General features: G+C 35.1%; 2 protein-coding genes across 8 annotated transcripts; both read left to right on the forward strand.

The window, feature by feature from the left end:
- Positions 1 to 731: 731 nt before the first annotated feature.
- LOC108338599 (protein kinase STUNTED) lies at positions 732 to 4,723 on the forward strand. The gene is made up of 10 exons (XM_017575579.2): positions 732 to 1,116; positions 1,229 to 1,326; positions 1,603 to 1,852; positions 1,940 to 2,617; positions 2,711 to 2,959; positions 3,054 to 3,217; positions 3,306 to 3,385; positions 3,470 to 3,617; positions 3,718 to 3,867; positions 4,152 to 4,723. Exons 1-10 carry the CDS (start codon positions 948 to 950, stop codon positions 4,395 to 4,397), a joined length of 2,232 nt encoding a protein of 743 aa, XP_017431068.1. The 5' UTR covers positions 732 to 947; the 3' UTR covers positions 4,398 to 4,723.
- Positions 4,724 to 15,967: 11,244 nt separating this feature from the next.
- Positions 15,968 to 25,537, forward strand: LOC108337962 (uncharacterized protein At1g21580). Of its 7 annotated transcripts, none has more exons than XM_052880846.1 (10): positions 15,975 to 20,667; positions 21,283 to 21,460; positions 21,573 to 21,723; positions 21,847 to 21,928; positions 22,053 to 22,142; positions 23,680 to 23,770; positions 23,909 to 24,179; positions 24,265 to 24,307; positions 24,381 to 24,484; positions 24,899 to 25,537. In XM_052880846.1, exons 1-10 carry the CDS (start codon positions 16,128 to 16,130, stop codon positions 25,358 to 25,360), a joined length of 6,012 nt encoding a protein of 2,003 aa, XP_052736806.1. In that variant the 5' UTR covers positions 15,975 to 16,127; the 3' UTR covers positions 25,361 to 25,537. The 7 variants fall into 7 exon arrangements, 5 of the variants coding, with proteins under 5 accessions (XP_052736805.1, XP_052736804.1, XP_017430042.1 ...); XM_017574554.2 differs by having other exon boundaries at positions 22,068 to 22,142; XR_008250684.1 differs by lacking the exon at positions 24,899 to 25,537 and having other exon boundaries at positions 15,968 to 20,667; positions 23,680 to 23,715; positions 24,381 to 24,478.
- The last annotated feature ends 760 nt before the right edge of the window (positions 25,538 to 26,297 follow it).

Below are 26,297 nucleotides of genomic sequence, written 5' to 3' on the forward strand. Positions count from 1 at the left end.
AAATAAATTAAATATTGTAATTAATAATAATTAATTTTATTTAAAAGAAAGTGTAAAGACTAACCCTTACAATAATTATTCAAAGACCAAACATTCAATTGCCATAACTTTCAGAAAGTAAAACTTACACTTTCGTAAATTCTGTTATTTTTTTTTTCAAACGAAACATACCCTCACTAATCACTCTACTAATCATGATAATAATAATAATATCCAATTTGCAAACAATTCAATAATTCCACATTAGTCAAAATAAAGATAATTTTTTTTCAAATTTTTTAAATATTTTCTAAAAGTAAAATCATAAACAATGTTTTAAATATTATAATTGATTTTAATGATAAAAAAACTATAAATTTTAAAATCAACAATACCTTAAATACAATACTCAATTATAATAATATCTCAACATACTACAACTAATTAGTTAAAAAGTAAAAAGAAAGCAGAAACAATAATCAACCACAAAAAAAATGATAAAATAAAAAACATGTAAGTATGTATAATTCTACTACTTCTCAATCCCTTTCCACGTTGACCTAAAAGAACAACCTCGTGGTAGATTCCAAATCCCGAGACAAAACTCTTTGATATTTTTAATGAAAAAGATTTAGATCCAATGATGTCATTTACTAGTGGGACCCAGTGGTCAAAATCCACGCATTAAATCATGATGACACACAATCCCATGCTTAAAAATACGTATCCGATAGCATCACCGTTACAGTGGTATCATTAGTTAACACAACAGCATAATAAATAAATAATAATAGCACTGATAATTTCTTCGCCTTTCGTTTTCTACTTTGGTGCGCACACACACTCACGCACGAGCTTCAAAACCAAACCAAACTTTGTTCCAACCTCCAAAGTTTCAAACTTTTTTTCTGCCATTCATGACTCATGCCATCACCGACAATAACAGAACAACGGTAAAGCACTGAATCATGAAAATGCTGCCAACTTCCACCGCCGGAGAGGCCAGCCAAGGTGGCCGGACGGTGGTCGTTGGAGTGAAGATGGACTCCCACAGCACCGAGTTGCTCACTTGGGCTTTGTTCAAAGTGGCTCAGCCCTGTGATGTTGTGCTTGCTCTTCATGTTCTTGGGAATGATGGTATAAAATACATAACCATCCCATCAAATGATGTTTTTCTTTTCTTCTTTTTTTAGTTTTTATGGAGTGTGACAGTTTTTTTTTCTCTTTTTGGTGAAATGGGTTGCTGCAGAAATTGTTAATCGGGATGGGAAATCGTCTTTATTTTCACTTGTCAAAGCGTTTGACTCTGTGCTTGCCGTTTACGAAGGGTTCTGCAATTTGAAACAGGTTGTGTTTCTCAGCATCTCTCTCCAACTCTTTCCCAGTCATGTTCTCGGAGTTTTAAATTGTGTCGGTGGTTTTGTCACTGTTTTTGATGGTGATCGCAATGGCTCCAGAAACCTTGTTTAACATTGCATATTTTTTATGTTATGTGGGACACGGATTTAATGTTGTAACTCAAGTTACAAATGATGTTTTAGCCTGAAGGGTGAGGGAATCTCTTGATTAGAATATGTGAATTGTAAGTTTTTTCTTTAATTTTTTTGTGGAACTATTATTCAGGTGGATCTTAAGTTCAAAATATGTCGGGGTTCATCAGTGAGGAGAATTCTGGTTCGAGAAGCAAATGCTTATTCTGCAACGCACATCATAGTTGGAAGTCCTCAAGGTCTTCACAGAATTCGGCCATGTATATCTGTGGCAAGGTACTGTGCTAAGAAGCTACCAAGGGATTGTTGGGTTCTTGCTGTTAATAATGGGAAAATTGTGTTCAAGAGGGATGGATCACCAGCAACTGCAGCTGACATGAAAGGTTTTTATTGAATTTTCCTTGTTCTGTGCTGTGGTGTGAGATTGTGAGTCTCATGATTAGAGTTCTGAGTGGATGTGTCTGTTGCAGGAGTTGATCAGAACCACGCAACTGGGGCGCTTAGTTCGATTCACAGGACACTTGGCAATACTTCAAAAGTGCTAGATGATGATGGGTCCGGGATGCAGGGAAAGGGTAGTGGTCAATTTTCAGATCACAGTTTGGCTAAGGCTTTCCTGGAATCTAAAGAATTCATTGAGAAGAAGAGTTGCTCTGTTTGTTCTTCAAACCCAGCACTGTTTGGTTTATATTGTAACCATTCAGAAGAAGAGTCATGTGGTGATGCTTGTGATGAGAACCCTTTGGCAATAGTGTCTGTGCAGACCAATGATTCTAATTCTAAACCAGGTTGGCCTTTGCTTCATAGGACAATTGTATCTGACAGGAAATGTTCTGAAAGATCGATGTTTCGCCAGATCTCTGTGGTACAATGGGCAATGCAGTTACCTTCTAGAAATCTTTCATATGCTGCACATCTTGACCAAAAAGCAAACAATTGTGGCCAAAATAAGGATCAGTTTTTGGGTCTAGATAGCAAGAGTGGTGCTCTTGTTCCAGTGGATGCTGAATTAGGGACTGCCTCTGTGCCTGAACACAATCCTAGAAGCATTCCTAAGGAATTGGAGGGCCTTCATGAGAGATACTCATCCAGTTGCAGATTGTTTAAGTACCAAGAACTTGTATTTGCAACATCAAATTTCTTGCCAGGTGTTTATTTTATCTTGTGCTTGTTTGAAACATGCGATCAACTTGTCAAAAAAAGAGGGTTTATTTTTAACATGATTTGTTGTGTGATTTCAGAAAATTTGATTGGGAAAGGAGGAAGTAGCCAGGTATACAGAGGCTGCCTTCCTGATGGCAAGGAACTAGCTGTTAAGATCTTAAAGCCATCTGATGATGTTCTGAAGGAGTTTGTTCTAGAAATAGAAATTATCACTACCTTGCATCACAAAAACATAATTTCCCTCCTTGGATTCTGCTTTGAGGATGGTAATCTTCTTTTGGTCTATGATTTCTTATCAAGAGGAAGCCTTGAAGAGAACATCCATGGTACACTACTTTATTTTGTCACTGTTAATTTCTTTTCAACCCATGTGGCCTTGTTAACTCATTAATTTCTTCTTTTCATTTCAATGAAAAATAGGTAATAAGAAAAATCCACTTGTGTTTGGTTGGACTGAGAGATACAAGGTGGCCATGGGTGTTGCTGAGGCTTTGGAGTATCTACATAATAATGAAGGCCAATCTGTGATCCATCGCGATGTAAAATCATCAAATGTTTTGTTATCTGAGGATTTTGAACCACAGGTACTGTATCCCTTTATTGGTTGAATTTCATGTTTTGAATCATTTGCACATGTTAGGCCTCATGCTGCTTTGTTGATTTTGGACACAGCTCTCTGACTTTGGACTTGCAAAATGGGCATCAACTTCATCATCACATATAATCTGCACAGACGTTGCTGGAACCTTTGGGTTTGTACTTTCACACATGCTGCAGACAGAATTTGCATTTAAACAGTTCCAATTTCTAAATTCTATAAACACTCATTTATGCAGTTACATGGCTCCTGAGTACTTCATGTATGGCAAAGTAAATGACAAGATTGATGTCTATGCATTTGGTGTTGTGCTTCTTGAGCTCCTCTCAGGGAGAAAGCCCATAAGTAGTGATTATCCCAAAGGTCAAGAGAGCCTTGTCATGTGGGTATGTCTCTGCAATATTATAGTCTATCACCTACTCTGCTACACTTCTTACATATTCACATGTATTGGAGGAAAAATAATGGAAAAACAACTTTTTGCAGGCAAATCCAATTCTAAATAGTGGGAAGGTGTTACAATTGTTAGATCCTAGTTTGGGTGATAACTATGATCCTGAAGAGATGGAAAGGATGGTCTTGGCAGCTACACTTTGTATCAGACGTGCTCCAAGAGCTAGACCTCAAATGAGCCTTGTGAGAAATCTATAAACTATAATTTACCCAGACACATACACACACATACCAACACACCATAGAGATAACATGAACTTGTTTGAACTTATTTGGATGACTTTCTTCCATAGAAATGACAGAAGAAATTATTTGCTTCAATTGGATAACTTTTTCTTGATTGTATTTGAATAGATGTGATAATAAGAACTTCTAAGATGAGTTAGTAACATCACACTCCTTGACTTTATGTTCATATTTGAACATTGTGATATTGTTAATGTGATATTTGTTTCATTGGAGCACAGATCAAAAAGCTCCTTGGAGGTGATGGTGAAGTGATGAAGTGGGCAAGACTAGAAGTGAATGCTGTGGAAGCAGCAGAAATGGCTGATGATGAAGCTTGTCTTCCTTCTTCCAATCTGCAGTCACACCTTAACCTTGCTCTGCGTGATGTGGAGGATGACTCACTCTCCATCTGCAGTGTTGAGCAAAACATCTCATTGGAGGACTACTTGAGAGGCAGGTGGAGCCGTTCATCAAGCTTTGATTGAGCAAACTTGTAGCCATTTGCTAGAACAAGGATTGTGTTTTTGAATCTAAATCCTTTGTAGATAATTTTGGTGTGTGCTGTGGAAGTTTATAGATGGGTTTAGGATGAGAGGTTGTTTGTGTGTGCCCTCCTCCTTCCCTTCATTGTCTAGGAAACTATGCCTTGTAATTTGTAAGGCTAGTTACAATTTCTCCATCTTCATCACTTGGTACCAGTTTCAACGCTCATCTCATCTATTTTCTGGTGCCAAAATAAAAGTTGTATCTTATAACTTCGTAATGATTACAGTTCTCGTGTACTTAATAAATTTAATCACCATTTCTTTTAGGATCATGATATTTTAACAACAAATTTTAACAATTTTTTGACAATGGGTCATGTGTCATTGCTTTATTGGTCTGTTTGAATTTGTTTTCAGAAAAATATTTGAAACGAACCAATCATAAGCCACCACGTCTGCGTTGTCAAAAAATTGTTAAAAAAGAGTTGTTAAAAAGATATTTTCCTTTCTTTTATGTGACGGACGTTTGTATTGTTTACTTTTTCTGCTTATAACATGGATTATCTGATTCTGTCAAAAGAATCACTTTTTTAAGTTAGAAATTTTTACTTTACAATATTTGTGAATTATTTGATAACAATTCAATGGTAAATAATTTAATAAATTCAATAATAATAGTTAATATAAGAAATATTATTGTTTTAAGTATGGATTAGGATTTAAAACTTGTTGTATAGGTATATTCTTATTGTAAGGTGCATTATAATTCGATCATACCTTTATACAATATCTTTATCACTTCTTTTTTATGTCAAACATTGGAATATAGGGATAAGGTGGGTGATATAATAAGACTATGAAACATTGTTGGGATATGCTTTAATCCCAACGTACATTCACATAGAGGGCTCCTAACATACAAATATAGTGAGCTCTAATAACAAAAGGTGGTACAATAGAGTTAATCAATTTTGTAAAGTGAAATTTGTACTTCAATTATAATTTAATTATAAAAATGTTATGTTAACACTAGGTAGGAATTTGACACCCATGTTACAGTTGAGGCTAACCTTAAACACGTGACAAATGACATTTTAGTCGTCACACTAGATCAAATTTGAGAAGTAGCAAAATTTCAGAAAAGTGAGAAATTAAACAAATGAAGAAGCACAATGCAAGTCATACATAATTGGATTCCATTTATGAAGAAAAGGCGTGGAAGAGGAAATCATAGAGGGAGGAGAAAGCGATAAAATCAACATCCTTTATTACCACAAACCACATGAAATGCCAACCGCACACCAAATCACCACCCACTACATAAGGTCATTGTTAAACGTCTCACATATTAACTAGATATAAAACTAAATTATAATATATAAGTGGTTGTAAACATCAACATACAAGTTGGTCTTCTAAGGTTGAGTTAGGCTTAAAATCTACTTTTTAACATGATATCAGAGTTATGAGTTAAAGTCTATCTTAGCGAAGTTTGTTGTTTGTTGAGTTTATTGTTCCATCTGTTATTTGACTACTATTAGACCACCAATTAATGTCTAGTTTCACGCTTGAGATGTATATGTTTCAAAGTAAGAGAGATATGTTGGAAATCCCACATTGATTAAAGATAAGGCTAATTTATAATATATACATGGATGCAAATCTCACCTTACAAACCAATTTTGTATGGTTAAGTTAGGCTTAATTTTGTATAGTTGAGTTAGACTTAAAATTTACTTTTTAACATGGTATCAAACCATGAGTTAAAGTAGATCTTAGTGAAGTTTGTTGTTTATTTGGTATATTATTTCACTCACTATTGGACAATCCATTAATGAATAATCTCATGCTCAAGATGTATAAATCTCGAGTATGAAGAAAGTGTGTTGAAAGTTTCACATCAACTAAACATAAAATCAATTTACAATATATATAAATAGATACAAACTTTACTTACTTTATAAAGTTAAGTTAAACTTAAAATTTACTTCTATGCCACCAAATACACTAACCCCAAACAATCGCTTAGTAGCACATAACACATATCTTTATTATGTTCAGGAAAACTTCTAAGTTGTGAAATATTAAAATATTATTTTCTACCAATAAATCGTTGTAAAATATTCACTTCATGATGTCAATTACCCAAACTCTTTATGTACATTTTTATTGATTGTAAGATTTTCTATATAGTATAATACTGAAAATATCGAACCTGATATAAAAATAATAATAAGAGACAGAACAAACCCAATAAACATGATGGAGTATGATTTTCACAAAATTTATTAAAATATATTTATAAAATAGAAGTGGTTTTCACTATCAAACAAGGAAATTTTAACACTTCAACTTTGAATCCGAATAAGAGTTATTTGGTTGCAATGGTGTTCTGAGAAGTATAGATGTATTCTATCAAACACATAACGTGCTTAATGAAAAAGATAAAAGTGTCCATTTGTGGAGAAATATTGTTGAAATAGTGTTTGGGGTGCCTGTAATTGCAATGATGTCAACATTGCACCATCATGCTTTATTATGTTTGAAAAGTTTTACCTCTTAATCTGGCTGATTAAGGAGTTGCTAATGTTGGATGCATGATAAATGCAAAGTGTCACCGCATAATTTGGCTGATCAAGCCATTGCTATATGTGTATTGAAGTTAACAGGCTCTATCATAATGGTTAAAAACTTACATAATTTTTTCCATTATTTATTTTGCCCAATTTAATTTCATTACTATTTTTTTATCAGCAAAAATATATTAATCGTAAAGTACTTGGGTATTCTAACCCAATCTAATTTCATTACTAATAAAAAGGTTAATTAAGTTTTTCAACTTTTAAAAATATAATTAATGTGATATTTTTCATTTGCAGTAAAACCGTTAATAAACAAATACTTACATTTTTAATTTACGCATAATATAATTTATAAATAATGTATTGTAACAAGTTATAAATCCAACGACGTCAATTTCAACAAATAAAAAGTCACATTGTTGTGTTTTTAAAAAATGAGAAACTTTATTCAATATTAAAATGTTACATGGTTTCATTTTAAAGATAAAAGAATTAAATTAAATCTTTTATTGAGATAAAATAAATAAGTAAACAAATACATAAGTAAATAAATAAAAAGTAACCTATAATAATAACTTAAACCCTATTTTCCTTAGCAGATACAACAAAGAGTGAATTACAACGTACAAAAGATAACAACAATGAATACATACTTTTTTATACTAGTTTATCCTTAGGTTAGTCTAGTTATTCTTTTTTCAACTAAAAATGGTTCCACCAATAAATAGAGTTTACATTATTATAAATATCACTTCTAATTTACAACAAACACAAATTCACTCCTTCCTATTTGAGTACACAACGTCTTTATAAGCTAAGTAGTATCTGTATGCTATACAACAAAGGTTTTTTTTTAATACAAGAATCACTCTCAATAGAGATAATATGAATTAAACAACTCTTTATTTTAGAGACTTAATCTCACAACATTGAAAGATATACAAATATAATTGTTCTCTCTTTATAGGTCATCTAGGAAACAAATTATGATTTAATCACTTAAAAGCCTTTTAATTATAGACGTAAATGTCACTTGTTGTAAATGTAAGAGAAGACTAGACTATTTAACAACTCGAGTTTTGAAGTTTAACATACAACACTTAATGAAATATCCTTTAGTGAAGTATAGTGTCTAAGCAAAGCACTTATTAGAACATTCTTATTAATGCTAGCCAGATAAACAATGACGTATCAAATAATATTTGACAAAAGCATGTCTAATGAAAGAAGTAATAAATGTTGTATAATTTATCAATAGTGGTACTACTTTGAAAAGCTTAGACTTACACTAAAACATTACAAATCATGCTTCAACGTTCTCTTAACGTAAAGAACATTAAATGCATGAACGTATTGTACATTTGTCTGTTTTACTTTTTTTCCTCTTTATCTATGTGGATATTGATAATACCAAGATTTACTCAAAAGCACTACACATTGATAAAAAAGACGTGAAATAATAAGAAATTCCTTGAATGTTTTCCTAGAGCTTTATGTCCTACCATAATCGTACAAGCTCTCACTGCTAAAGCAATGTTGATCTTCCTAACACGCAAAAAAGTACAAATCTTCATACGAAAAACCACCTACTCTCAAGAAGTTCAACTCTCTCTAAGTAATGGCCATCTCTCGAAGAAAACTATATGAAGAGGACTCACAAAAAGAGAAAAGAAGAACTTTTGCTATCATTGAATTGTTACACTATTATTCACTCTAAAAGCTTACATCATCTGAGTATGTTCTTAGAACAAGAAAGAACTTTACAAGTTCTTAAATCTCATTGTATTGTATTTATCCTCTCCTTGAGAGTTATTAAAATATATACTTATAATACTACACTATTGTGTTTATATATTTAGAAGTGAATTAAAACACTTGTATTGTTTAACTGAGTTGTGTTAAATGTTCTAGACAGATTGTCTAGGGTTGATACTAGTAGAGGTTAAACTTGAACTAGTCAGGTTGATTAAGGGAACCAAAAGTGGTTGAGAATACTTGTGTACCAGGAGTGGTTTATACTCGTTTGTAATCTTTGAAAAAAATTAGTGAAACCTCTTAAGAGGTATTAAGGAAGAATTGGACGCTGCTCAGGTTGAGTAAATCAGTATAAAAATACTTGTGTTATTGTTTTTTTTTTAAAACGATTGCTTGAAAACATAAGCGTTTAACAACTACTACAATTTAACTAACACTAGCAATAATTATTAAACATTTATTTTGCAAACTTTTGTTCAGTCCAATTGACCAATAGAACTTTATAAGCTTTGTTGCGGGGTATGAACATTTCAACCAATTATAAGATAGAATCGATTATTAAAAGGCTAGAGAAAGAACACACTTTTTTCGTTATACGAATTCCAAACAGATTAAGGACTTTCACTCTATATAGATCAAGAAAAACTCAATCACTGGAATATTTGTTTGATTTTATTTATACAACTACACAAAACACCATTACATGTGGCAAACTGAAAATCTCGATCCAAACTATAAAGATATACAAGAACTTTAGCAATTAAAAGACAAAAAAAATAAAGATCAAGACAAGTAAATTTTTATATTGGTTTACTTTTAAGAGCTACATTCAATTAGTTGTGAAACCTGAGCATTACTTTTCACTAAAATAAGAATCGCAATGTACAATTACACAATTTCTTGAAAGATGAAATAAACTTCTTGAAGCATAGAAGAAGTGCACTACCCTTGCAACCCTTTTTTGCAACCTAAGCAACCTTTTAGAACCACAAAAAAAAAAACAATACAAGGCAAGGAACAATCAACCCTAAAAGTCTCGCCCAAGCTTTCACCTAAAAGTCTCGCCCAAGCTTTCACAAGGCACACGATCTTGCCTAAAGAGCCAAAGTGTATAAGAAACTACTACCCGACACAACCACAAACACCTTCAGATCATAAAACAATGTTATCATAATCGAAAAGTGCTTTAAGAAGTTTCAAAAAGTGTTTTCCAAATTTTGCGCTTTTCATTGAGCCAATGTTCCGTTTTAAAGATATGTTAGTAGACTTATTCAATTGGGTAAACTTAACTACCATTTGATTGATTTCACTTAACTAATAAATTAGTTGATCTTCAGTTAGCTTAACTAATTGATATGTTCATTACATATCCTATTTGGAGGACTGGAATTATATGTTAATCCCTTTTTTAGCATATTAACAAACCTAATGCTTTTATGTGAACGTAAGTATATTTTAGACACTAAGTGAAGTACTTGAAAAACACTAAAAAGGAGGGGTTGAGTAGTGTTTATGGAAAACATTTTTCGTAACCCTTCTGATATAACACGTTATCGAGCATTTGAAATATTTTTTTGAAAGCTTAGATGCTTGACTTGAAATATATGTATATGCGTTGATAAGATTTTCGTGCTATTTAGAATATTTTTACTGTAGTGTTTTGTAAGAACTTCCTTAAAACTAAATAATTGTTTCTTGTATTTTGAAATATAAAGCTCAACTGCAGGTTTTTCAAGAGGACCATTTAGTTTAAATAAGAGAAAATAACACAAGAGATTTTATACTTGTTCACTCTAACTAAGCTACGTCCAATCTCTTTCGCAGTTCTACTATAATCTTCACATGATTACAAATAAGTATTAACACCACTCTTGTACTCAACTACCTCGTTGAGATTTCCTCTGAATATTAGCACCACTCCTGGTACTCAGCACCCTACTGACATTTCCTTTGAGTATTCACAACATTTTTGGTACTCAGCATTCTGCCGAGATTTCCTTTGAGTATTCAAACCACTCCTGGTACTAGACTACCGCGCCTAGATTCCTCAACTCAAATAGAGTTCATCTTCAAATATTTTAATTCTCTTTAAAATTGCAATCAGTGATTGCTTACAAGTAGTTCAGAAACATTATTCCATCCTTTCTCAATCATTCCTATCAACTTAGCTTTTAAGAATCTCACTCATTTAATCTCAGAAACATTATGTCCAAATTCAGTAAGAACATTTGATTGAAACACATGAAAAAATCTAGAAGGGGGCGGACGGAGGAAGGGGGTTGAATATAGTTTTTCAAAAACTTTTTGCAAATATATAATAAATACTTTAAGTTTTTGAAAAATGTCTAAGAAAACATATATAAAGGAAAGAAAATAAAATAAACTCATTTTTATGTTGGTTCACTCAACCTAAGCTACGTCTAGTTATCCCTTAAGATTTCTTAAGGGATTCTACTAATCTTTTCAAAGATTGTAATAAGTTTCACCACTCTTTGTTTACAACTATCCAATCTGGATATACCAGTTTACTTACTCCTAGTTCAACACTAATCTTCCTAATTAGACCATTTAGCTTAACTTAACGAAACAAACAAGTGTTTTGATTCTCTTTAGAATATACAAACACAATGAAAGTGTTTTGGAAAAACAAGTATAGATCAAAGCTCTCAAGGGTATTATGTTTTCAATACAATGAAATCTGAAGAACTGTAAAAACCTTTTTTTAAACAAAGAAAGCATTGGACAATTTCAGAGAGAGAATAACAGCGTAAGAGTCAAAAATAATTATTGTTCTTTTCTCTTTGTTCAGTTATCTTTATATAGCCTTTTTCAATAAAGATCTGTTACTTAGAAAGAGTTGACTTCGAGGAAGACAAATAGCCTATAGGTACGAAGTCAAGGGCTAGGTAGCGCGAGAGCAACAATGTTTTTTTATAGAGGTGGCGTGTACGAATTCCTCATAGCAAAAAGCATTAAGGAAACATTTTAAGAATGTCTTCCTATCTCTTAACATCCTTCTGATCTTGTACAAACTTTTGAATAAAGCTTGGTATTGTCATGATCTGCACATATTGTAACATCCCGATTATATAATAACCAATATTATATAATAAAGATGTCAATATTCAAATATAGAGAACAGTCGGAGTATGACGTGTAATTAAATGTGAAATTACAGTCATCCAAATAAAAGGAGTAAAAATTTAAACTTAAACAGTTGAAAGGATTAAACACTACAAGTGTTCAATCAGGAAACTCTAAGAAGACTACTCCACAATATCAGCAACCTCCACCTCTTGCTCCAAGGGAATCTCCGCGACAACATCTGCTCCCATCCAAGTGGATGATCATCGCCAAAGAAACATACCCAAACAGCACATAACAAAAACAATGCAAGGGTGAGCTAGATATAAAAAGCATGTTATACATATATCACAGTTAATTCATGTCATCCTACATAGATACATATAAAGGAATAATTAAAACATGTCCGTTAAACCATAACCCACACATCTTTACACTCGCATAGTCTGCTGGCACTCCCCAACACTATACAAGGTAAATCCACACACACGACTCATCCGGATTTGTATAACTGTCGAACCAACAGTCGTCTTTGCACTTGCATAGTTCTGCTGGCACTCCCCAACACTATGCAAGGTAAATCCCCAACCTGCCTATATCTGCCATTAAAGGCTATAGACGAGGACCTCCCTCTACTCTCACCATTGACATTGTTCTTTTGTATGTGAGCATGAACAATGCTTTAAGTGTAGGGATAGACAGACCGATCCTAGGTTCACTACAGTTATACTGAACAACCACAACGCCACATAACCACTTATAGTCATCTCTCCGTGAGATGCCTATTTCATACTCACATACCTCATTTGCATTTACAATTGTATCCTATTTCATACATTCTCATTCCACATACATCACATCACATTTATACATTTCAAATATTTGCACACTTAATCCAACCCAAGAGCAAAAGAACTTAAAATCCAACATATTTGTAGAAAACTATTTACACGAGCACTATTCACCGAACACCATAGAACGAACGCTACTGGACGAACGCCATTTTCCAAACACCAGGCCGAATACTATTTGGGCGAACGTCATCTAAACGATCTGGACGAACGCTTTCTATATATAACTATACTGCCGAACGCTATAAAATTTGGACGAACGCTATGAGATCCCACATAATCCGGCCGACCGCTAAAACGCAGAACACTACTGAGATATTAAATCATATTAGGCCGAACGCCCCAAACCGAACACCATTTTGACAAACATAATAGGACGAACGTTAATTACCAACCATGCCGAACACTCTTTGATGGACGCTATCAAATCTAACAAAAACGGACCGAACGCTAAGACCGAGCACCATATTTAATTGCACATTCTTTCGTCGAACGTCACATTGAATCGACTACAGTTTTAACGAACGCTCAACGATTGAACCTAAGAATACTAACTCAAAGTCGAACTCTCACAATCACAACATACGAGGCCGAACGCTGACATCACAATTAAACTAAAACCGAACGATCAAGATTCAAGCCTAAGAAGACCAATCCTGAGGCCGAACGCTAACAATCATAAATATCCATGAACGAACGCTTATGATTAAAACTTTAGAATTCAAATTAAAATCGAACGCTCCCAAGCGAGAATACTCCATCAAAACCGAACGCTTCAACAGAACCAGACCGAACGCTCAAGATTTAAACTTAAGACTATCTAATGAACACCGAACGCTATGATAACTAATTCACCGAAACGAACGTTCAAGCCTTAAACTAAGAATGTCAATTTATATTAATACAACCAAAAACGAACGTTCCAGATTCAACCCTAAAATATCAAATTTAGATCGAACGCTTAAATCACTAAAACATCAAAACTGAACACTCAAGATCTAAGCCTAATCATACTAAATTTAGTCAAACACTGCAGTCGCCCATACACTAAGATCGATCGCCGAACGCTCACCAAAATGAGTCAAGAATGAACTATAACGCTCGTTACTAGAGGACACACGACCGAACGGTCGCTCATACCTATGGACGCTCGCTGACTGAGAACAAGCAACCTCAAGACCGAACGCTCGCTAATACCTATGGACGCTCGCTAACTGAGAACAAGCAACCTCAAGACCGAACGCTACACTCACTAGGACGAACGCTCAATATTACTTAAGGACGAACGCTCAATATAACACTTATGGACGAATGCTCAATATAACACTTATGGACGAACGCTCAATATAACACTTAAGGACGAACGTCTAAATTACAAACATTACTTAAGGACGAATGTGAACGCTCGTTACCTTAGAACACCATAACCGAACGCTCAACCCATTACTGCCGACCACTAATTGGTCGAGCAACTTGGACGAACGTCCAATTTTGACTAATCAAAATTGGGCGTACGCGTGTTCTGCAGAATTCTGCAGAATCGCGAAATCCAGAAAACCAGAAACCCAATATTCATCCCCAAATTCTATATTTGCATTAATACAGTATGAATCAACAATCAAACAAAAGATCTAACTCCCCTTACCTCTTGAAGACTTTCTTTGTGAATCTTTCTCCAAAAGATTTGTAGTAAAGCTCTTCACTCCTCTGGATGCAGCACCCAACACTTTTCTGGAATCTAACTCTCCCAAGACTTGCAGCACCAAGCAACTCCAGCAACTCTAGCAACTCTAACTTCACTTTTCTCACAAAATTTTGCAGCAAGAATTTCTCTCCCAAGGTAGAACCCATTTCCTCCTTTTATTTCCTACGTCTGCAGCTTGTTGAATGGTGCCAAAATGAGAGCAAAACCCGGAGGGAAAATCCTGCACGTTGTTCCCCAACTTTCCAAATAAAACAAAGTTTTCCTCATTTTATGGCAATGGTGCTTCTCTGCACTGATTGCTCCCCCCACCCCTTTTTAAAATAATAAAAAAAACTAAGGTCCTTACACATATAAAGAGAAGCAAAATACCAAAGACAAGAACTACAAATCATACATGCATTTAATGTTATAAATGTTGTAGAACATTTAGGCATGTTTAGTATATAAAGCGTTTAGCATACTAGTTTTTTCTTTTGAGTAGCATAGTGTTTATAAGATACAATGTTTAATAAAGCTTTGTCTCAAACATTTTGAAATATTAAACACACTTCCATAAAACATTGTCTTGAGTTTTATAAAATATTATTTAGGCTTAATATAGACGCTATACTTATATTTTTAACACTGTTTTTATCAAACATATTCTTTAGACAGATTAAGCTATAAACATTATTTTGTTGTGTTAAATTTCAAAACAAGAGTTGCAAGATGAACTTGTTTTTTTAAATGATCTTTGTTGCTCACCGTGAGATTAGGTTAACACATTTGCTAATCCATTTTTATAAATCTCTCTTATATAAGTCAATAAGAATTCTAAAAAATGATAAAATATAAGTATAAAAGTGAATATGAAAATTGAATTATAGCTAATATGTTATATTTATAGATTATTGACATCATGATAATATGTTCAAATATTTTATATTCTATTGAATTTTTTTGAAAATAATAAATTATTATATCTTAAAGATATCATTTTTAAATATTTTCAAAATATTTCTTAATATATTGAAAGGTGATACAAAAGAAAAAAAATCCTAAGATATTATACATTTTTTATATATTTATTTTTAGAAAATCAAACTAGTTTAAAACACATCCGTCAAAATATTTGTTTTCTTATAATTCATTATTTCATTGAAATTTACTCAGTTGGTTAAACTAATTGAAATATTTTTAAGAATAATCGATATCACCTTTGAATATATTCAAGATATTTTCTAACATATTAAAAGATAGTACAAAAGAAAAAAAATCTAAAATATCTATACATTTTGTATATATTTATTAAAAAATCAAACTAGTTTAAACATAAGCGTAATTTATTTTTTCTTAGAATATCATTATTTCATTGAAATTTACTGGTTTTTGCCGCTTTTATTCCACTTAAATGAAAAGTCTTTACATCTTTTCTAGACTAAATCCTAAAAACCAAATCTTCACCAAAAACACAATCACAAAGGGGAATCTATCAAAATAATGATAAATTTAAAAAGAAAAAATAAAAAAGAAAAGAAAAACAAGAGCTGGTAACGATGATCCGAAACAGAAAGACAGAAGCTTTACGTAACGCAGTCCTACGAGGCATAACCAATAATTGAATCCAATTGAATAATAAAGAAATCGCATAAACTCTGAATACGTCTTCTTTCACACACAACCTTTCATCTCATATCTCAAATTCTGAATTCACATCCATTCATTCAATCAATCAATCAAATCTCCGATTCATTCGAATCCACGTTCCGATCGAATGGATCAACACCACTTCCTCCACCACCACTACCACCACCCTCAGGACCACCGCACCACCCGCTACGCTTCCCTCAACCCTCAATCGCATCACAACCACCACCACCATAACAACCTCCCACCGCCGCCGCCCGCGCCGCCACCGCCTCTCTCCTACCACCGCAGCCTCCACCCGGCTCCCCTGCCGCAACCCTACACCCCTTCCACTCCCCAACCCCAACAACAGCAGCAGCAGCAGCAATTCTCTTTCAATCACCACTCATCTCTCCCACACCGCACCCTCGAAGACGATTCACGTTCTCTCCCCTACGACCTCCTCCCTCGCCGGACCACCGCCATCCCCTGGAACCCTAACCCTAGAACTGACGATTTCGATCGCGAATTCCACCACCACCACCACCGCCCTCCCCCGCCGCCGCCTCCCCCGATCGAAACCCTCCGCTACGACCCCGGGCGTCGTGACCGCCTCGTGGTGGATGCCTACGAGCAAAACCCCAGGGAGGCACTCTCTTGGGGCGGCGGTGACTACCACGCGCCTAGCCAGGGCGACGTAGAGCCCCCGCCCTACGTGCGCGTGTACAGCGTGGAATGTGACGCTGACGTGGCCGGTAGAGGGTCCCGGGTGGAGAGCAAGAGGTGGGTGATGAGTGATAGAGAGAGGGAGAGGGGAAGAGAGTTGCACGAGTCTTCTTCTAATTTAGTTAGCAAGGTTAGTAACACTGACAAATATTATCATGGTTCTGATAATGTGGGTAGGTATAGTAGAGGGAATAGTAGAGAGCGTAGTCATGAATTCGCACGTACTCCTCCTAAGAAACAGATGCAGAAGAAAAGCGCGCTTCTTAGGATTCAGACTGCTAAACCTAATCATAGGAACCGTGAGGTTGAGCAGTTACGGTACCCCAGTTATGGACCTGAAGGTAGCAATGGCTTTTTCAGGGGTAAGGAACAATATTTGGCTCATGGGGTGAAGGGGGAAGAGAGAGAAGGGAGCCCTGTTGAGATTGATATCTCTTTTGAGTCCAATTCTCTGGTAGCCAAGGCTATTGTTGCGCCGCCTTCGTGTTCAGTGTCTGTTCCTGATTTGAATGTGACGCCGGTTATGGATTCGGATTTGGGTTCTGGAGAGAAGAATAAAAGGGTTTCGGGCTCTGATGGCTATTATTCTGGTTTGCATCAGCCGTATAGAGTGTCTTCCGTTGTGGTTGTGGATTTAAATAGGTCGCCTTGCAAACGGAATGATAGGTCTGGTTTGGGGAAGGAGGTGAATGTGCGGAAGAGTGTTCAGGATAGTTCTTCTCGGTCTCGTACCAGGGAGGCTGATGATTCTCGTGGGCAAAATGCGGTGCCAAATTCAGTTAAAGCTGGCAATGTCTGTTCTGGTAAATCGACCATAACGGTTGTCAAGAAGAAGAAAATTGTTAAGAGATTGGTGAAGAAAGCTAGTGCAAATTCTAAGACATCTGTGCCAAATTCACTGCAAAAAAGGCTTCCTGGAACTGTGAAAGTTGAGAGTGCTGCACTGATTTCGTCAACGGCCTCTATTCCTGAGAAAATTCAAGCTAATTCAGATGACAAAAGCAACATATATGATGAAGGGCCAGACTGTTTACATTCTTTGCCAAAGGAAGGTAATGTGTTGAAAGAAGATAAAGAGGGAGGTTTACTTCAGCTGAGTTTGGGGCCAGATTACACATCGCAAGAGTGTGACAAAGATTCTGATAATAGGGAACTGTCCAGGTTTGAAATTGAAAGAGATGAAAACATTCCAAAATTTTCTTCTCGTGCTTCTAGTAGTGAAGATAAGAAGAGTGATTCAGATTGTTTAGATGTTAATAATGATGTCCTTGATAATGGAAATATTATTTTTATGCATGATAATGCAAATACTTCCGATTGTTTAGCTGCAAATAATTCTGTTCCAGGTACTATTGCTGAAGTCAATCACATGGATTATGATAATAAGCAATTATGTCAGAATGAAGGATCTCTATCGGTTGGGAATTATTCAAATGTACAATCCCCACTGAATAACAATCTTGTAGATGCAGGGGATGAGATATTAAAAACCAGCGATACTTTTTCAAGTTCAAGAAAAATTGGGATTCAAGATGGTCTAGATTGCCTACAACATGCCAGTGCACTGAAGCAAGGCTCTGATAATGGATCATCTAATTTAGAAGATTGTATTATTGTTCACGGCTCTGGTATCATGAATGATGCTGGAAACCAATTGGCCCATGGTGATGTCACCAGGCACCCTGAGAATTGTGAGACAGAAAAAACATTCCCAAATTCTAATATGTTAGCTGGATCTGGTGAAGGGAACACAAAGAAGATAAAAAAGAGAAAAGCTAGAACACAATTTAATATTTTGAGTTCAGAGATGGAATCCTTATCTCCAGATCATGTAAATCCTGATAACCTTGGAAATAATGTGGACGGAGGTACACTTCTATTGTCGAAAGATCCATCTACTTCTAAAGTTTTAGATCAGTCTGTTCAAAACGATGTTGAGTCAATAACTGGTTTGGATGAGGTTACTGCTTTACACGAGGAAGGGGAGTTTTTAGAGACTCAGTTTTATGCTGCAAATAACAACAATGGTGATGCAAATGAGGTTTCACCATCTTCTAAAAGGAAAAAAGTTACAGCTAACCCAAATTTAACTCAATGTCAATCGCAAATCAGTGCTGTTATTGTGGTTACCACCACATCTGATGTTGAAGCTCCTGTCAATCTCAATGATAACCAAGAACATCAGAAAGAATTTGCGTTGTCAAGCATGGGTATGTGTGTACCGACTTCTGTTCAGTCAATGCTTTCTGTTCAGTCAATGCTTTCTGTTCAGTCATTGCCTTATTCAGAGAGTATTACTAAAAGGTCTGACAATATTTTGAGTGGAGGATCTTTTGACTCTACTGATGCAAATAGGGAAACCATGAGTTCCGAGTATTCTGAATTACAACACTCAGATATAGTCTCTTTTTCACCATGTGAGGACTTAGCATTTCAACACGATCAATTCTCACCATTGGACGGTGAGTGCATAGGAAACATTACTCCAGTTGTGCTTGTGAGTAATACTCAAATTGATGTTTTAGGTGTTGGAAATACAATGGGAGAAAAGACTGATTTACAGGCCGTTAAGGAACATTATCAATATAGAGAATTTGTGCAGAGGTCACCAAGAGCTGACATGGAACCTAATGATCTCAATGTTAAGAATGATTTGCTTGCTCAGCAGAACCTTATGCCCTGTCCAACTAGTGGTGATGAAGTCACTACAAGTAATTCGAATGATGAATTCACTGTGGATGCACCTGGTGCATTATCAGATATATTTTCTCAAGGGATGGCATCTGAAGTACCAGATAAAAGGATTTTAGAATTGACAGCTATCAATGATGAAAATATTTGTGGGGTTGAAGAAAATACTTCGTCAGTACATCAGACGAAACAGAATAGTAGGTCAGATAGTGCATTTGGACACGGTAATATGATAACAAAGAAAACAATTTCAGAACCATCCCAAGTTTCTTCCAAAGTTACAACTCAGGCTTTAAATTCATATCGTTTTGGGTCGAGTGGGACCAAAAATCAGTCAGGTAGTGTCATTCCCAAAACTTTTCCAGGTCATTCTTTTACCTTTTTGAAGTCGGAGACAAAGACATCTGCCTCTTCAACTCATGTGTCAAAACCTCGAACTTGGCATCGGACAGGTAATAATCCCCCTATTTCTTTACCTAGAATCAATTCAGTAAGAGCAGTTCCTCCCAAAAGGCCAATTCTAGAAAGGAAAGGGAACTTTCAAAATACCTCGTATGTTCGTAATGGAAACAGTCTTGTAAGGAAACCTACTCCAGTTCCTGCTTTACCTCAAATCTCCTCTGTAAACAAGTCATCTTCGGGCTTGGGTGAAATATCAAAAAGCACTAAATCTGAAAGCAGGGCTGACGTGACAGATCAACCGATGTACCTGAGAGCAGGAGCAAGATTTTCTCAGCAGAGGCAGAGACAGAGAACACCTCCACTACCAATTGACATCAAATCAGAGGAAAATACATCTTCCTCATTGGTAGAACCTCATTCTGGTGGTTCCTGTGAAAATGTATCTGATCCTAAAACATTTATAGAAATTAATAATAATGCACAGAACTCTTCTGAAGATGCACTGAAGCATTGTGAAATTCCAGAAAACCAACATGTTCCATCCGATAATGGGGAGAGTCAAGTTGAAGCAAACGAAGGCAATCCCCTTTCTCTGAATACGAAGAGAATAGTATATATAAAGCCCAAAACAAATCAATTGGTTGCAACATCAAATTCGCGTGATGTTTCTCTCTCCACTGATGACAACGGCCAAACTGCCTTCTCTGATGGCTACTACAAGAGAAGAAAAAATCAGTTGGTTAGGACTACATTTGAAAGCCATTCCAACCAGACTGCTGCAGTGCCTAATGGCACAGCAAATTCTGATGGACAAGGAACTAGTAATGCTCTTTGCAATACGAGGTTTAGTAAGAAGCGGTTACATAAGGGTATGCATGAATTACTTATTATGTTGCTTATTTTATCTATCTTTCTAAGTAACCCGTGCTTATGATCTAATGCTAAGTTAAATTATGATTTAGACAGGATGTGAGGGTCTTTTTGTTTGAGATTCAAATTGATTTTTTCAGTTGAATATTGTAGTGTATCTAATAAGAATCAAAGTGAATTGCTTATTAGTTGCTACTTGCTATATATACGTATCCTGTAGTTGCTGCATATTATGTTGTTATATCTTCTTAATATTAAATGCTTGTTTCTTGAGCATGAGTCTTGGCCCAACGGTAAAAAGTTGTGCTTTGGTGACCAGCTGGCCATGGGTTTAAATTTGGAAACAGCCTCTTTGCATATGTAAGGCTATGTTTGCTTACATTGACCCTTCCTCATACCTTTACACTGTGAGTAGCATTTTCGAATAGGTGTATGTTAGTCTATATGCTTGTTTAGAAATTGCAAGTTCGTCCAAGCAAATTGCTATTAAATGACTTGAGCTTTTCTTACACGGCTTCTCTTTTTTTAATTCATCATAAGCAGATGAATCTAGAACCACCAGCGCTGTTCCAATTTTATGCTATTTTTCATTGAATTAGTGATTTCATTTGCAGCTGTCAGGAGTTCATGCAAACGTTCAAGAGCCTCACTAGTGTGGACACTCTGTAGCAAAAATTCTTCTGAAAATGACAAGAATTCACGTCATAATCAAAAGGTTTTGCCTCAATTGTTTCGATGGAAAAGAGCAACATTTGCTTCAAGTTTCAATAGTAGTTCCGTATCTGCAATCAGGTACTTGAGTATTTGCATTGCTTCCGCTATGAATGTTTATCTTTTTGCCTTGTTTTGGTCATTTGCATCAACAGTATTCCATTGCAGTTGTCAATTAATGTTTGTCTTTCAGCAAAAAATTGCTTCAATTGAGAAAGAGGGATACTGTTTACACTAGGTCAAAACACGGGTTTTCACTTTGGAAATCCAGAGTTTTAGGTGTTGGTGGTTGTAGTTTGAAATGGTCCAAATCCATTGAGAAGAACTCAAAGCAAGCTAATGAGGTTAGATTGTTGTTTTATACTAGTGTTTTGTAATAAAGTTTCCTTTCAATTTAAGCACAATTTGTATTAAATTACAAAATAGATCTAAGCTATGATTCATACAATTTCTCATGATTATTATAGGAAGCTACACTTGCTGTTGCTGCTGTAGAGAGGAAGAAGAGAGAGCAGAAAAATGTGGTTTGCATCAGTTCTCAGTCAAAGAGTAGGAAGCATTCTTTCCATGAGTGTTCGTCATATCATAGTGCCGACAACTCTGTTTTTGTGCTCTTAAAATCTATTCTTCATGTGTTAATTATCTTTGTCAGTTACTCTGACTTTGAAAGTAGTGGTTGAATTTGCAGGAGAGCGAATATTTCGTATTGGTTCAGTTCGATACAGAATGGATCCCACCAGGAGGACACTCCAGAGGATTTCAGGTGGGTAACAATTTTATATCAATCATTTTACTTGGATTTTTCATTACCTTACACTTTTTCTACATTTTTTTAGCATGTTGCAATTATTTAAATGAATACACGCTTTTGGGACATTGTCCTTCTGACTTAAGACATTAGAGCATTATTCAGATTAGATAACAAATTTGTATTTTATATGTATCGATAACATCTATCAACTTTATGATTGTTAAGGCTTCAAATGATTAACGTTGTCTTTTGGAATCGGATTCCAATCATTGAAGGACAACTTTGTGGTTTGGAGGGAATATCGAATATTGAACACATTTTCTGCTATTTTGGTTACTGGTTTTCAATCCCTGATTCTATAATTGACTAGTGGTTGCAATTTCTGAAGGGCATAATGAATTATGGTTTCTAAACTTTTATAAATCCTCTTTACTACATCCCAAAAGACATGTCTGCTAATTAATGCTTGTCAGTCCTGTATGTCCAACAAGGAAGGTGGCAACAATACCTTTCACTCTGATCTTATTCTTAAGCATTAAATTAGGCATTACATACCTCAAAAAGTCTTTTTGCTGTTTACTGTATTTGTTGGTGCCAATCCCAACTGAGAAGCTGGACCAGGAAATTAGGAACTGGTGCTGTAACTAGTTCATTTGACCCTAAAACCCTGGTGAAAACAGATCTTCAACCGGTTATGCTTGTGAACTTGTGACAGTTGAGACTGCTCAATTTGTCCACCTTTTTGGTAAAGATTATTCGATCCCCATTTTTTACCAAAAGACAGAATTTGCCCCCTTTCTCCAATCTGTGACAATTAGGAATTTTCAATGCCACAAGACTTTGGCTATTTAAAGTTACCTGTTCCCTTTTCACCTATGCAATGGAGGGTTAATAAATGTTAGAAATCATGCTAGTATTTATCAGTATAATGCTTTTAGTGTACTTGTGATAAATCCATTGAATGAGAGTAGAAATATATTTTTTATATTCCTTGGTTTTATCTATTTGTCACGTCTAAATTATTTTCTTTATGTCTGTGTAAAGTTAAACAACTTGTTGTAGTGATTCATTTGCTGGTTCAGCTCTGAAAATATTACGGCAGTTTACTCCTCAGAAATTGAGCTTTTGTTAAAGATATGCTTCCACAGATTATGTAAAGGACGACCAAATATAATTTTTGTATGTATAAATTATGTGTATGAATTCTGATGGTTAAGATGCAGGAAGGAAGTGATTAATATGATTCTTGGATCCTTCACAATTGCTTCTTATAGATGATTTTTTGTCTGATACTCCACAGTAGTTAGGCTGCTTTACAGTGTAGATTATCTGTTTGGACAAGGAGGAGGTGGGGCATCAGATTCCCAAATCTTTTGTTGCCTGCCATGTTGGAAATGCATCCAGAATTGTGGTCTTCTTGTCCTTTTCATTTGCTTATTCTTCTTCTATCAAATATATTTTGGCATATTTTGCTGTCTTTCTTGCTGCAAGTTAAAAGTTTCTTTTGCCTTTGTTCATCTTACAGACTTTCTCTTACTTATCTTTGTAGTTGATGAATCCCAGTCCTCGGCATCTACCAGTTCAGGTTTGGCCTCCAAAAGTGCTTACATTCCAAGGAGATTAGTGATTGGAAACGATGAGTATGCACATTCTTATTTTTCATCATTGTTGTCTTGTTTAGCAAGCCGTTTAGATGAAACTAGGTTTCCAAGAAGGAAAAGTTTGTATAATTTCAAGTCTATCTGTTTTATTCAAATAACTGCTGTGAGTATTTGCAGATATGTGCGAATTGGAAATGGTAACCAGCTTATCAGAGACCCAAAGAAACGAACTCGAAAATTGGCAAATGAAAAAGTTAGATGGAGCTTGCACACTGCCAGACAGCGGTTGGCTCGAAAGCAGAAGTATTGTCAGTTTTTTACCAGATTTGGGAAATGTAAAAAGGATGGAGGGAAGTGTCCTTATATCCATGATCCTTCAAAAATTGCTGTCTGTACTAAGTTCCTGAATGGTTTATGTTCTACTCCCAACTGCAAATTAACGCACCAGGTTTTTAAACATTTGGGGTCCAACAAATTGAATATGGTATCTACTGATCTGTCTAAAGTCTGAGTTTAACTGATTTGTTATGCAGGTTATTCCGGAGAGAATGCCAGATTGTTCTTATTTTTTGCAAGGTTTGTTACAGAGGCTGTTGTCTTTCATCTAGTGAATAATTTGACAATGTGATTCTAACATGTCTCGTGCCAGGCTTATGCTCAAACAGTAATTGTCCATATAGACATGTCAATGTGAACCCCAATGCATCGATTTGTGAAGGATTTCTCAGGGGATATTGTGCTGATGGGAATGAGGTATTAACCAATCAAGATAAATTTTCTATTGGGCTACTGCATAATTTGAATGTCTAACATTTTCCTGATGTTTTACCACTATTAAATCATTTTTTGTGCTTGTGGTTATTAGTTTCATCCCGTATTTATTTATTTCGAGAAAAACATGTAGCATTGGAATTTTCATTGTACTTGTGGTTATAAGTCTCATCCCGTATCCTTTTTCCCTGGTTTTTGGTTGCTAATTCTTATGATCTTTCATGTTGTTCACTTAATTTGTTATTTGTCAAATATTGTCCGATGTCTATTATTTCAGCTAAATATTCTTTCCTCTCTGGTGAAGTTTTACTTTGTTTAGTTACTCCTTTTCTACTTGCTTCCACTTCATATCACCTTGTGATCTAACTCAATACTTGCCAAATTATGTTGTTTCAGTGTCGGAAGAAGCACAGCTATGTCTGTCCTACTTTTGAAGCAACAGGAACCTGTACTGAAGGATCCAAATGCAAACTCCATCACCCCAAAAAACAAAGCAAGGGAAAGAAAAGGAAGAGATCTGGAGATCAGAAACACACCAGAGGACGCTATTTTGGTTTTATTCCTGCTGATGTTTCTGAATCTGGGATGATGGTTGCTCCAAACCGACATAAACAAAGTAGTGAAATTGAAGAGGAACTGTCTGACTACATCAGCCTTGATGTTGTCAGTGAAGAAGTCGCAGACACTGATGATCTATCATTTGATCCAGCAGTGTTCTGTGATAATGATTCCTTGGATGATTTTGATGAACTCATTAAACCAGTTCTTCTACTGAAAACAAAGTTCACATCACAATCACCTAACTCACATATCCTCCACGCAACTGGCGGAGACTTCGGTCGTTTGTTAATGAGGTAATTTAGGTAGTATACAGCTTCCCCTTTTCCCCTTAATTTGTTTTCCCTTTTGTATTGAATGCATAGCTTAAATGTAACTAAAAGAAAATCATTACCCCCCTCCCCTTAGTTTCTTTTTGCGGATTTACAATTGTACAATAACATCTGGAGTAATATAGATACAAATTTTCTTCTCCCACCTCCTCAGGACTACTGCCAATTGACATTAACAATTAACTTGAAGTGGCGTTTGACTCGATTATGTCATAATCATTGAGGCTTATCATATAGGAAGTGTAGACATCAAAGGGAGAAAATAACAAAAATGCAACACCTGTTTACCAACGAATTTCATCTCAACATTACATGTAGTCCAATCAACAAGTGATAATGATGTGCAATTATACAATTATACAAAGCATAACTCAAAATCTAGTTTCTAAATAAGTAATAGTTTCTGAATAATTAATAGTTTTGACCAATCAATTTTAAATTCTAATTTGTATCAATTAATGACTATTAAATATTTATGTTTATATTTTAGGTTTAATTCAATTTTTTTTATGGAATTCTATAGTATTTAAATAATTGGTTTGAATAAAAATTGTGACGATAATAATTTTGAAATTAAAAAGATTTAAAAAATGATTTAAAAATTGTGACGATAAAGTTAAAGATTGATTAATTTAAAGCAAAAAATTAAATTGTTCATGTAGTAAAATAAGGTGATTAGTTTATTCATGAAAGGAAATTACAATGAGCTAAAAGTATTCTTGATTTTCTACACTTCCTAATTTCCCTATACACACCCATCCCACCACTTATAAAATCAAGACCTGCCATTTGACAATCCACCACTAACAAATCAGGCCAATCAAGTGATGTCAGGCATAGTAATCGTCAGCATACCACTTCGTCATCATCCTTAACCTCTTCTCAAATTAGAAACCCTAGTCTCC

This window comes from Vigna angularis, chromosome 7, assembly GCF_016808095.1.
Source record: "Vigna angularis cultivar LongXiaoDou No.4 chromosome 7, ASM1680809v1, whole genome shotgun sequence".
Taxonomy (NCBI): Eukaryota; Viridiplantae; Streptophyta; class Magnoliopsida; order Fabales; family Fabaceae; genus Vigna; species Vigna angularis.

What these genes read in the sequence shown, in the direction of transcription:
- LOC108338599 (XM_017575579.2), top strand. Translation starts at nt 948, where the DNA reads ATGAAAATGCTGCCAACTTCCACCGCCGGAGAGGCCAGCCAAGGTGGC. An exon ending in TCATGTTCTTGGGAATGATG is followed by an intron (nt 1,117 to 1,228) that starts GTATAAAATACA and finishes GGGTTGCTGCAG; the next exon opens with AAATTGTTAATCGGGATGGG. An exon ending in CTAGACCTCAAATGAGCCTT is followed by an intron (nt 3,868 to 4,151) that starts GTGAGAAATCTA and finishes ATTGGAGCACAG; the next exon opens with ATCAAAAAGCTCCTTGGAGG.
- LOC108337962 (XM_052880844.1), top strand. Translation starts at nt 16,128, where the DNA reads ATGGATCAACACCACTTCCTCCACCACCACTACCACCACCCTCAGGAC. An exon ending in ACTCAAAGCAAGCTAATGAG is followed by an intron (nt 21,724 to 21,846) that starts GTTAGATTGTTG and finishes TGATTATTATAG; the next exon opens with GAAGCTACACTTGCTGTTGC. An exon ending in GACACTCCAGAGGATTTCAG is followed by an intron (nt 22,143 to 23,679) that starts GTGGGTAACAAT and finishes TTATCTTTGTAG; the next exon opens with TTGATGAATCCCAGTCCTCG.